The 12,315-nt window shown below is 38.0% G+C and overlaps 1 protein-coding gene across 2 annotated transcripts in view; it reads right to left on the bottom strand.

The window, feature by feature from the left end:
• CHN2 (chimerin 2) overlaps positions 1-12,315 on the bottom strand; it is a 164,622-nt gene that overhangs the window by 83,529 nt on the left and 68,778 nt on the right. For both annotated transcript variants that reach the window (XM_064444341.1, XM_064444340.1), the window contains 2 exons: positions 12,218-12,256; positions 4,882-4,937 (listed from right to left, as the gene is read on the bottom strand). In XM_064444341.1, coding sequence (XP_064300411.1) covers positions 4,882-4,937; positions 12,218-12,256 — 95 coding nt within the window. The remainder of the gene's footprint in view (positions 1-4,881; positions 4,938-12,217; positions 12,257-12,315) is intronic.

A 12,315-nucleotide genomic window follows, 5' to 3' on the forward strand; every position in this document is an offset into this window, starting at 1 on the left:
TGATTAAATACTTATTATCCAGTCAGATATACTCTGCAAACATCTTACTAAGGCTTAATTTTAACAACCTTGCTCAAGCTTACCTAATCACAAGCTTTTTCTTACATACAAATATAAAACATTTTTGTACCTGAAAGGACTGACAAAAGTAACGAGCATTTTTAAAGCACTTTTTAATATTGCTGTTGTTTAAATGATGCTCTGCTAATTGCATTGTTCTTAGCTTGAATCCCATGCTTCAGAATAAACTTTGAGGATAAATGAGTAAAGGAAAATTTGCAGTGGTTCAGTTTTGGTGATGTGCAATGATCCTGTATATTCTCTGCTGGTAATGTACAAGATGGCAGTATCATTATAAACCTGCTAGTGACCACTGCAACAGTTATGTTCTATGAAATGCCACTATTTATACACTGTTTTGATAAAGCTGGGTAATTGATACCCAGAGAGTCAAAACAGTTCCTGACCCTCTGGATGGTTAGAGTGAAAGACTCTCAGCGGTCAGGTCTGAGTATGCCATCATTATTTTAGTCTCTTACAATCACTTAAGCAAAAAGGAAATGGGGTGGGTTGTTTTTTTTTTTTTTCAGAGAAAAGTCTCCCTTTTGTAATCATATTTGCTTTTAATCAAGAAACCATAATTTTGATACTTTAAGGGTAGAGACAATAATTTCTACCACTTCTGACACAACTTATTTGGAATTCAGAACGACAAGGAAGGCAATTAACTGACATTTTTCTACATAATAATATAAGTTAGGGCTCTAAGGCTTTGTCTACACTAGGGAAATTTAGATGAGTTTCTCACTGTTGCTGACACTGACTTGGCCAAGGCACTGTTAGGAATATGCAAGGTCTAATTCAGACAAACTCACCAGCCTCAAAAATTGCCGTCAGCAATTAAGGCTTTCTTTGAACAGAACAGGAATAGCATTCACAGGTATGAATATCTCTCCACAAGTGATCCAAAAACTCACGGGTAAGAATTGCTCCCTCTTCGAAGGAAATTGATAACAAGCCTATTGTTTAACCAACAACATTCCCAAATAATGTCACCATCCTTCCTTAATTCTTTTACTTTGTTAAAGCCTCCATTTCTTTAAAAGATATTTTAACATTGAATAGTCTACTCCTGAAATATTTCTTAAAACTAAGAGTTCTTTAAAATGTTACTTTCGAATAAAACCAGGAAGTTCAATGCTTGAATTATTTTCTGAGAATGTAATTTTTTATCAGTATTTCTGCAGCATAAACCCTGAAAGATGCTTTATAATGTGAATTCCTTACAACATGAATCTGTTTCTTCAGTGCCTATCATCGCACTTGCACAATATTTAAAAGCTACTCCTCCACCTGAATAGTGCTTTTAAACGAATTTTTTTTCTGTTTAAAAAATAAATCATTAAAACATTGCTGGGAGGAATACGGTTACAAATTAGGATATTGGCAGAAATCCAGTGTTATTGGGAAGATAGGATATTCACACTAGTTCTGCTGCCAGTGGTGATTAATTAAAAGCCGTTAGATACCTGAAGCCCTAACAGTTCATTCAATATGATTCCCATTGTAGGAATGACCTGCTTTTGCTGACAAGATATTTATGCAGGCAAAAAATAAAAAGGAAAGAAAAGGAAAATCACGATAGCAAAGCTCAAAGACACAAAGATATAAATGTTCATGTTTTATTTACGGTCCCAGCTTTTAGTCTGGTAGTTTGCATATCAGGAGAGGTGATTTCTGTCTCCACAGTACAGTTAATCAAGAAATCCACACAAATCAGATGGCAGAACTGCAGAGATCTGAAGCTAAAACCCCTGTGACTATGGGGTAACAGAGAGGTAACGGAAGAGCAAATGAATGCAGAGAATGTGGAAGATTGCAATGGAAAAGATGGAGAAATGATGAAAATGCCAAGTGCTGGAGAAAAAAAAAACCCTGCAACCCTTCACAAGTTTATCTGTTGGTGTTACAGATTTTGTTTGCAGCAGATGCTTCAAGTTCCTTGCGAACAGTGCAGAATTTGGCAATTATGAATTAAAGACATCTTCCCATACATGTGAAGGATTTAAAATTATTTGCAATTTTTACATTTGGCTGAAGCAGTCTGAATCCTGAATTATACAACAGAACACCATCAACGAAGTCCAGTTCCTATAATATGGACATGGAAAGATAAATCTTTCTCCCATCAGTCACACATCCTGCTGACACCTGCTCCCCAGATGTTGGATGAGCATCACATTGCATACTAAATAACTACCGTATTGCCAATTAATACACTTTCACATACAAAATGCAAAATTAGATTTTGAGATCTTTCTATGTATCTGAAAGAAATGTGGGATCTTTAGTGAGGCAGGCCTATACAATCATCAGATTACACTGAAGTCCAACTAGAATCAAGAAAAACAACCCCAAAACACACACCTTATAGTCTGTGTGCTAAGGAAAAGCGAATAGTTGTGATAGGAACATAGTGCTGAATTTCCTCTCTAAACTAACCTGTGATGCTCTATAAAATCAGTATGTAGCTCTACTTTATATAAAACTGATAATATGAACCGCAAGGAACAACCTAGGTATCAGGACACCCCACCTGCCCCCACCTCCACAGCTATATGTAAAAATAAAGCACATCATCAGAGTTGTAGTGTTTTCTGACTCTTGGATCAGAGAATCTGTGTTTCTAGCAATCAGGTTGCGAACACATACAGTACAGTCTCTTATTTTCAGCTGTTTAACTAAATTTAAAAAAAAGTCAAACCAAACCGGAATAGTCTTCAGTCCATGAAGTGAGCCACTAAAAATGGTTAATGAGTCAGAACCAAACCCAGATTATGTGAATCAGACAGTTTTTACTTATTTTGTTATGTACTGCTTTGCCAATTACATATTAATTTGGTTAATATTATCTTAGCATCTTTCTGCAAATCTTTGGAAGTGACCTGAATAGGCACTAAATATGTATGGTGTTTAAACATCAGGCAAAGGGAGCAAAGTCTAACTTCAGTTCTTGAGTCTAAGGAAAGAAGTTCAATACAGCACACTGGTAAAGAGTTCGTAGCTGCACATATACTCCACTTGTGTAGATGATCTTGTTTCTAGAACAAGAATACAATTGCTACTCCACTTTAAAAGCACATTTAACCTTGATTCAAATTTTCACTTATGGAGGCAAGGTAAAAATGCTTTGAGTTAGCATAATAAATTTTGGATTAAACTTATTCAGACTAAGTCACTTGTATCCCCACAAAGATGAGTTCAAATTTTAGACAAGGCTTCCAAAGCATTCAATGCTTACTGATCAGATTTTCTCAAGACAAGTTATTCCTCAAAGTAGTTCCAGTATGAAATAGATAAATAAAATGTTAGATAACTATTATCTCACACAAAGCGAGAAGCTCCTCTAAGGGCGCACTGGAAGTAAATAAATTGTTTACCTTAACTATTTTCAACTATACCACTACTAGTTTAATACCTGTTATGAGATATTCATTTAGTAAAACCCTTAATGTACTCTTCTTTAGAGACTATCAGCCACAGACACCCATCATTTGATCTGCATGAGAATTTTGGAGAGGAAGGTCTTATTAAAACCCTTCAGCACACATGCACTGAAGTCCCACAGGGCTACAGCGTGCTCCTTCTCCCCGAGCCTTATATTTGACAGGGAGAAAAGATGACATGAGGGTTCACCCACTCTGGTGTTTTGCTTGCCCTTCTCAGCATCCTGTGTATATGTCTTGGGACGACCCTAAACTGACAGGGGTTGAAGACTTCCAGTCTGAGGCCAAGACCCTGCTCTCCCTGCCCTGAAACAACTGGTAGATGGCACGTGAGAGGAAAATGCAACAGCCTTTAAAAAAGTTAAGGCACTGGATGGACTCAGGAAAACTGGATTAAATTCCTGGCTTTCACAGTGGATCTGCTTCACAACCCTGGGCAACTACCTGTGCATTGGTACAAAAACTCCTGCCCCACGCAAAACTGTATCTGTTAGTATTTGACAGACGCTGCGCAAGGGCTCTACTTCAGTGGCTACGCAGTGTGGGAAGCAGGTCAGAGCTCACGATGATATTTGAGAGTAGGGCTATATATCATGCCGATGAACTGCGGTTTCTATCTTCTTCCACATCATCTTTCATACCTCCGGCAGTCACTTCATGCATTTAGTATTTCTATTACTAGTATTACATGTCTATTTGCACAAAATTTGTCCCTGACATCATAGACGATAAAGCTATCACAGCTTTATTGATTGAGCAGAGACATCTACATATGTTTTCCATTACTATTACGCCATGCAGGTTGAGGAACTGACATATTTAAGTAGAAATGGAGAAATATAGAAAAAGAGAACAGGGAGACAAGATGACTCAGCCAAACCTGCAGCCTTATAGATTTCTAAATATCCTGTAATCTTTGAAATTCCTGTGACAGAACCAAGGTTTCTGGCTATCACGTCAGTATTTTAACTTGAACATAATCCTTGGCAGAATGCATTCAACAAACTGGAGCTACATGTATCATGTTGAAACATATCACACAGATGTTAATATGCAGATGCAGGAAGAAAATACACCTTCATTTTGACAACGAAGCACAAAGCTTTAGGTAGTATACAGAAAAGCACACTAAACAATGATTAATGAGCATTTGTCTAATGGAGGGGCTTCTAGTGGTAGAATGAGGCCTCCATGCCTAATTAGCAAATATTAATCTGCCTTAATTAATCAACCTTAAGAAAAATTATTATATAAAATAATGGCTTTGAAAAATTAAAGCAAATACTACCCGCAGAGTGTACAAAAGATTTTTTGGTAATCATATGCTGCTGACAATTCATCAGATTTAACAAGGTAGAGCAAAACAAGAACTAACCTCCCGAGGACAGATGATTCTCTTGGGACGTGGTGCCTCTTGTTGCAACTGATACACTGTCAAACACAAAAATGTACAGACCATTAGAAGATGGCAAATTACAAAAACTTTTATTGAGATGAGTCTTCTTAGCCAGAGGCTGCAGAGAAAAATGCAAATATAAAGAAAAGGACAGCAAACGGAGGTATTTCAGTGTATCTGAGTCATTTATATGAAAATCAGTTGTTGACCTGCAAACTAACTAAAGTGATCATTGCTTTAACTTTTAGAAGTATTATCTCCTTTTGTACTTGTTATTAGATTGCTATACCAGGGAAGACAAGCTAGAAAGGTTTACTAGGTGTATCTCAGGATAAAATCTCACTTTTGCATATACCATGCTGTAACAGCTCAAGAACGGACTTCTTACCAGTAACACCAGCAGTTTTTTGGATAGGCCAAGCAGAAGTTCAGCACGTTTGAAAGGATTCACCACAATCTCATAATTTATTTCAAGATTTGCTGGCAATTACTGACAAGCAAGCAAACATTCCTTTCAGAGCAATTACGCCCTATTCAAAAGGCCCTGGATCAATTTTGCAAATCTTCTGAGGGCTGGAGGAGAGAGACCTGAGGCTAGGGGTAGTCGCTGAACCCTAGCCCCCAGCCTCTTCACTGCATGTATTTAATGAGATCCTCTCCTTCCTTTCCAGTCCAGAGTCGTGAGAAGAAGCTGACATGCAATGACAGTAATCAATTCCAGCACAGACAGACTGTCTCTCCATAACTCCAGTAAAAATCCCAGAGGTTTGGACTGCGTCCCTTGAGAAAGGCCTTCTGTATGCTGACCTCCTTGTATTTAGAAAGATCATGTCATGCCAATGAATATTTTTAAAAGACCGAGTTTCTAAAACAGGTCTCTTCATAATGTTTGTGAAGCTCAGAATTATGCCCCAAAAAGTGGTAGATTATGGGAGGAATATAAATGCCTGTAGGTTTGATAAACAGCGAAGCCCTGTTGCAGAAAGTGAACTGAAATGGTAGGTGTTACTCTTCAGTACCTTCTCCCACCTTCTGCACCTTCTCTTTAAATGGGGCTAGGAGGCTAGGAGTAATGAAATCTGAGAAGTGGGGAAGTCGTCAGCTTGCACCCAAGTTTGTCACCCAGGGGATGTGAAAGCTTTGGGGGCTTCTGATCTCTGGTAATGTCAAAGTGGAAAAACCCATCACCTCTCCTTTTCCTAACCCAGCCTTCATCCCTGGTTCCTCAGAGGGGCACAGAAAGAGAGTTCATAATTTCTTATAATCCCTACCACTTTTAATGCATATGTACGTGATCCAGCTCTGAATCTGTACTAAGGCTTTGGATTAATCCTGCATCATTCAGCACTGCCAGATCTCCCACTACTTTTGCACAAGATTCATGATAACACGTGGTCTTTCTTACCTCTTGTAATTGTGTGACTAAAATTCAAAGCCTTCCTTTTACTCTTTTGTGATCAAATGACTTGTGTATCCAAAAGAATTGCCAAGCAAAGTGTGAAAATTTTGCTTCAAAAACCACAGATAATTTTTTTAAAACTCCTGATTAGTCTGGAGCCCAATACCATGACTTTAGAGTCCATTTCTGAATGTCTGAAATCAGCATAACCACTGATTCAGCAAGTTATTGATGTTTAATATTAAACATATCCAAGAGGAAACCAGTAACTTTTTTCTTCCCCCATACTTTTCCAGTAGAGAGAAGGAGCTCTAAGGATTCAAAATATTGCAAGAATATGACCGCTTCCTATTTAAAGTAAAAGATCTATTTCTCCAATTTATTAATTTTAATTGAAAAATCATACTTCATAAAAATCCTGTTTTTCAATAATCAAACCTGTTAAATATTGACTGACATAGCAAATGAAGCTAGTGGAGCTGTTTCTAAGATAAACTTGATAGCTGTGGTGCAAAACAAGTTGGTCTGAAGAACACACAGGAAGCCTACGATGTGATTTCATTTCTAAGAAATGAGAAAAGCAAAGTGCTCTCTGAAATGACCAAATGGATCTCTGAGGCTGATAGCACTGGAGAAGCAAGGGTAGGGAGAAGAGTCAGCATTTCACAAAACAAAGGAAGGAATGACTAACAGGAGGGGGCAGATATGTGAAAGACTTGAAAGCAAACACAAAAAACTGGATGCTGATAGGATGCAGGGATTCATGATGAATGCAAGGAAGACAAATCATCCTAACAACTGTATTTTGAATAGACTGGGAAAGGTTGCTGCCACTCTCAGGCATGGGTAATTAATCTGCACAATAATCTGAACTGAGAAAGATATCTGATTTAGAAATACATCAGAGGAAAATGTAAAATTATAAGTATACAAATAAATAATAATAATGATGATGATGATAAATAATATGCTGCCTTAAATGTGCAGGATGAGAAAATGGCCCCAAGTAACAAGCATAATTGAGATTGTGAATGGTGGTAATCACAGAAAACATTATGAATGGAAAATGGTTTCCTGGGAAAGATAAAGAATTCTGATTTGGCCGTATTAGCTTTAAATTGAAAGACATTAAACTGACAACCCAGTGGAACTACTGGAGAGAGATGCAGAACTATTGGAGGGAGAGAAGACAGACTGGGAACAGAAAGAAAAGGACTGAGAACAACCAGTGGCATCGTGGTATGGGATGCCAAGCAGTTCAATGGGAGACAAGAGAGAAGAGAGAGATAGGCACACAGCTGCCAAGGATGCCCAGAAAAGGCACACAGAAAGGCAAGGGTGGAGGATGTAAAACAACAGTGAAAGAGCAGTTCAGTGAAAAACCAGGAAAAAGCAGTATCTCACAGACTAAGTATTAAGGAGCAAAGCAAGTGTGACCCTACCAAAAGCTGTATTCTTCTCTAGAAAGGTTCTCTCCTGTTTCTGCTTCAAATGATTGCTATATGAAAGCCTGCTAATGGGCTATGAATACAAGTGCAATATTATGGCTAAGGTGACTTGAGAAAAACGTGCCCTACAGCTAAGTTCCAATGAGTGTAGACACCTCATTAAGTGACCTCATTTTCAGAAGTGCTGAACATTCTGCAGCTCTGCCCAATTTCATTACATAGTTTTTCCAACGTGCTGGGCACTCACACTCTGGCTGACATTGCTGAGACCCCAGCAGAGTCCAGGGGATGGTCAGAAGTTCAGAAAGCACATGCCCCTCATTTACTTGCTCGAATAACAAACAAGCCTTGCCTTTCTGCCTCGTTTTCCCCCCCTCCGCCTCTGAAAAATCTTAAAACAGAATCCAATGTATAAGGATATGGTTAACTGAAATAATAGGAAAACACACTTATATAATACAGTGTTAAACAGTGATCGACATCTGACCCAGTCTATTCCAGCATTTAGAATTTTCAGGCAGGATAGAGACAAACCCACTGCAATCATAGAAAAGATGATACTTGAACAAAATGATGCATTATTACTTTAGCTCTGAGAAAATTAACCTTATAAAAAGTCAACTGCATGCAAAAAGAAAATGTATTATTACTGCTTAGAGAACAGCATCAGACTGGGAGCAGCTTTTTGTTCAGCATCAGATGCAAATGAAATGCACAGTAATAATACACAGTAAATATTAGACCAAAAAGCAGCACTGCAATAGAAAAATTCAGTAGCTTTTAATTGGCCCTTGAACATTTTTATCAGTTTCACAATTCAGAGAGTTTGTCAGCATTCATAGTATCATAATCACCTGGGATCCTATAAAGTTAACAAAACTTTAAATTATTATTGAATTTCTAGGGGAACATTTCTTTGAGATGTAAAGTAACTAGTCAGAATATATATCTCTTTTGTTCCTGCTACAGGACGAGTCTTGTCTCATGGGATGAACAAGGTAAATTCTACAACATGTTTCAGAAAGGACTGTCTAATTCTGAAATCTGATCTAAGAAACAAAGGGGTAACATGCAAAAATCAGCACTTACTCCTTTTCTGCCAGGGAAAAAGGACTATCACCAAACTCTTCACACTTTTTTCATTCTGCAGTGTGTCAGGAACTCAGGCTTTCTCCTTTAACTCACCTATGACTAGTGTTCAGTGATGTTCCAGCAGGGAGAAATTCCTATTATTGCTTTTATAAAGCAGCAAAGAAACATGCTGCCTTCTCTCCGAAAATGTTTCACAGAGTTCCTTAGTTTTACCTCCTCAGCCTCATCTCAGTCAGGCATTTATCCACGTGCTGAGCTTGAACAATATGAGCTGTCCTACTTCTGCAAGATTACTCACATGCTTAATTAGGAACCTAAGTGCCTGCCCGAAATAAAGCCTTAATTTCTAACAAAACGGAGTCTCAGACACTGCGCTTATTATTTGATGAAGGGCAGAAGGCAGGGAAACTTTGCGAGGAGCTGAAGCATGGCATCAGCTGATGTTCTGTGCCTTGCCACATTGCTTCACACCAGTGTACTGATCTTAAATAATGCAAATAAACATTGAAGTAGCATTGACATTAGACTCGCTTGTCACATGCCAATCTCAACAGTGGTAAAAGGAGACAAAGAGCGGTTTTACATCTCTTCAAAATTCAAGCATTCCAGCTTTAGCTGGAAGTCAAAAATGACTATGCTGTTTCAGCAGTCAAACAAATTGCCTACTTGTCACATGAAGCAGGTAAGACCATTGGTTCTGCTCTAAGAGGGCAGTGCAGCGCTGGAGCAGGTTACCCACAGAGGTGGCAGAGGCTCCATCCCTGAAGGTTTTCAGGATGTGGCTGGATAAAGCCATGGCTGTTCTGCTCTAGAGTCATGCTTTGCGTGGGAAGCTGGATCAGCTCACCCCAGCAGTCTCTGTCAACACGTTTGTAATTCTTATCTTCCTTTCTTTACTACTTCAGTGATGGTAGAAAGACAAAATGCCATTCCGCATAATATTCCTAACACACAGCAGACTACAAAAAGAAGTCTGTTATTGGATATTTATTTGTTGATCTGTTACTCAAGTGTAAATGCAATCAAATCCACTGCCTAGCGACTGCTGGCTGCTAGTAACTTTCCAATTTTTTCCCCCCAAGTTCCTTCCTGGTAATACAAAATTATTCTTGCCATTTCTTTTAGTCTCTGTATCCCAGGGCTATCAGGAAAAGTCTGAAAAACCTTGTGATCTGTGAAACCTATATACCTTCTAACAATTTGTCATAAACAAGTGAGGATCTTCAGCATTAGAAGTGTCCATCTTTTCAAAATACAGTTGAAACAACCTTGTACATTATGCTGAAAAGTAAGGCTTGGATTCTGAAAGCTGTTCCACTTTGATCAGCGCTTGCCCATGGATATGTGCAATACTGTTTATCTGAATACTTTGCCTGCATAAACAGGAAAATCTGCCTTTGTTGAGAAGCTAGAAGGATTGAAGCCTTGATCATGATGTCAATAAAAGGCACCTAAATTTAGTGCATCTAAATTTATCCAGGACTTAAAAAAGAAATCAAAACTGTATACAAAGTATTTTGATAGTATGTTAGCAAACTTTAAAAGTTACTAGCTAAAATACACTTAAAATAATTGTTACATAGGCAGTAAACACAAATTGCTAAGAATGAAATACATACACTAAGTTAAAACTGTAACGAGACAAGACAGTAGATTGCATCATAGATTAATGTTATTGTTGGACATAACCTCTATAATTAATTTACCAGATAGGGATTTCTCCAGCAGAGCAAAGAAGCATACATTACCTAACATTGCAATGAAAAACTTAAGTCTGTGGCTACGCAGCCTCAGCAGTAAATCTCTGTAACCTTGAACTATTTTCTGCATTTTGGAGTTGTGTAACTTTTTCCAAGGTCATTCATGCGTGTGTTTCAGATGCCGAGGCCATGACTTTGCCATTACCACAATACTGGCAACCTACATATATCTGAATAGGAAATGACATATTCATATTCTATTAGTTCATTCTGGGTTTTTTTTAATTTTTAAAAATATTTCCTTGGACTATTGGACTATCAGGAAAAGTAACAAAACCTTTTTGCTACATGCAGTGATCTGTCTGCTGCACCAGTGGGGCAACTAAGAGAAGCTAAGTAAAGGCATGTGCTTATTCCCTGACTCTCTAATGAAAACTTCCTGCAAAAAAGAGGAAATATCTGTCATTTCAAATTCTGGTCTCATCAGAGTCAATGGGAGCTTTTCCACTGATTTTGAGTAAGCCAAGTTCCTCTTCTAAAAAAACCCACTCAAGTGGCTGTTTCTTTCCAAGTGCCCAGGAAAGTACACTGGAATGGTCCAACTCAAATAAATACACTCTTGCTGACGTTTAAGGAAGTTTTTGTTGTACCGCAAGAAAAAAATAAGTCTATGGAAAACAGTGTTCTGAGAAACAATTTTTGTAATTTAATGGCATCCCTAAATTCTGGTTGAAAAATTCCCAGTCCCTTCTGAGGCAGAATGTCATTCTTAGGTTACACAGAGGTGATGCCTTTGAAGGCAGCAAGGTAGTTTAATGTGCATAAGTGAGGCCAACAAGTTTATTCCAGTCATTAAAATTATACATGTACATGCATGTAACTACTGTGATCATTGTCTTTTTTGTAGTTACGTTTTGTTAACGGCACTGTACTGAATTTGAAGTTGCCACAATAAAAGAGATGACTTTTGCTTAGGATACTTCTGTATCTGAAAACGGCAAAAACAACCCCTCCGCACCCAAAACCACAAGTTTCATTAAAGTTCCAGTAAGGGTTTAAAATAAAATGATCAAATTTAAAGGCCATCTTTAGTAAGGGTTTTAAAAGCCAATATTTTGTCTTAGATCTGTGCTATTTTATTAGAAAATAAATTTGGAACAAAGCAAAAAGAGCATTAAATATGTACTTCTGCACTGCACTCTATGTAAATGGTTTTTCTAAAGGCAGAGAGGAAGGTTCAAAGAACTGATAATGGTGTCTCCAATTTCTAAGCCACCACTTCAAAAATCAGCTTCTATTGCTAGGATCAAAAATATGATTATCTTAGAGTGATTTGGTGACCTGCATAAAAAGACAAGTATACTCAAGCCTGACCTTTAGTAAACACATGAAGCGTTAACCTCTACCTCTGGAATCCTTCCTGAAAATCTCAGCAGAGAAACCATGAAACACAGGACTTGCACACTTGTAAGGCAACCCAGAGTCTGGCACTCATAACCCTCCTGCACTTGCTCCATGGAGAACCAGAAAAGTTCAGGTTTCGCTGCTGTCTCATACAGTAATTTCTACAAGCGTCTAGTACATTTATGTCTTTTTCCTAAACAAAGAAAGGGAAAAGACCTAACAGTGACACCTTGGTAAGGTACTAAGACTAGTCAAATTCCTGGTATACTCACAGTATGATTTCCATATTGGAGGCTGGTATTCTTCAGCATCTGAAATAGAAGAAAAAAGGGGGACAGAAATCAGTCAATTGGCCACTGGGTCAAACTGT

Source organism: Phalacrocorax carbo, chromosome 2 (genome assembly GCF_963921805.1).
Source record: "Phalacrocorax carbo chromosome 2, bPhaCar2.1, whole genome shotgun sequence".
Lineage (NCBI taxonomy): Eukaryota > Metazoa > Chordata > Aves > Suliformes > Phalacrocoracidae > Phalacrocorax > Phalacrocorax carbo.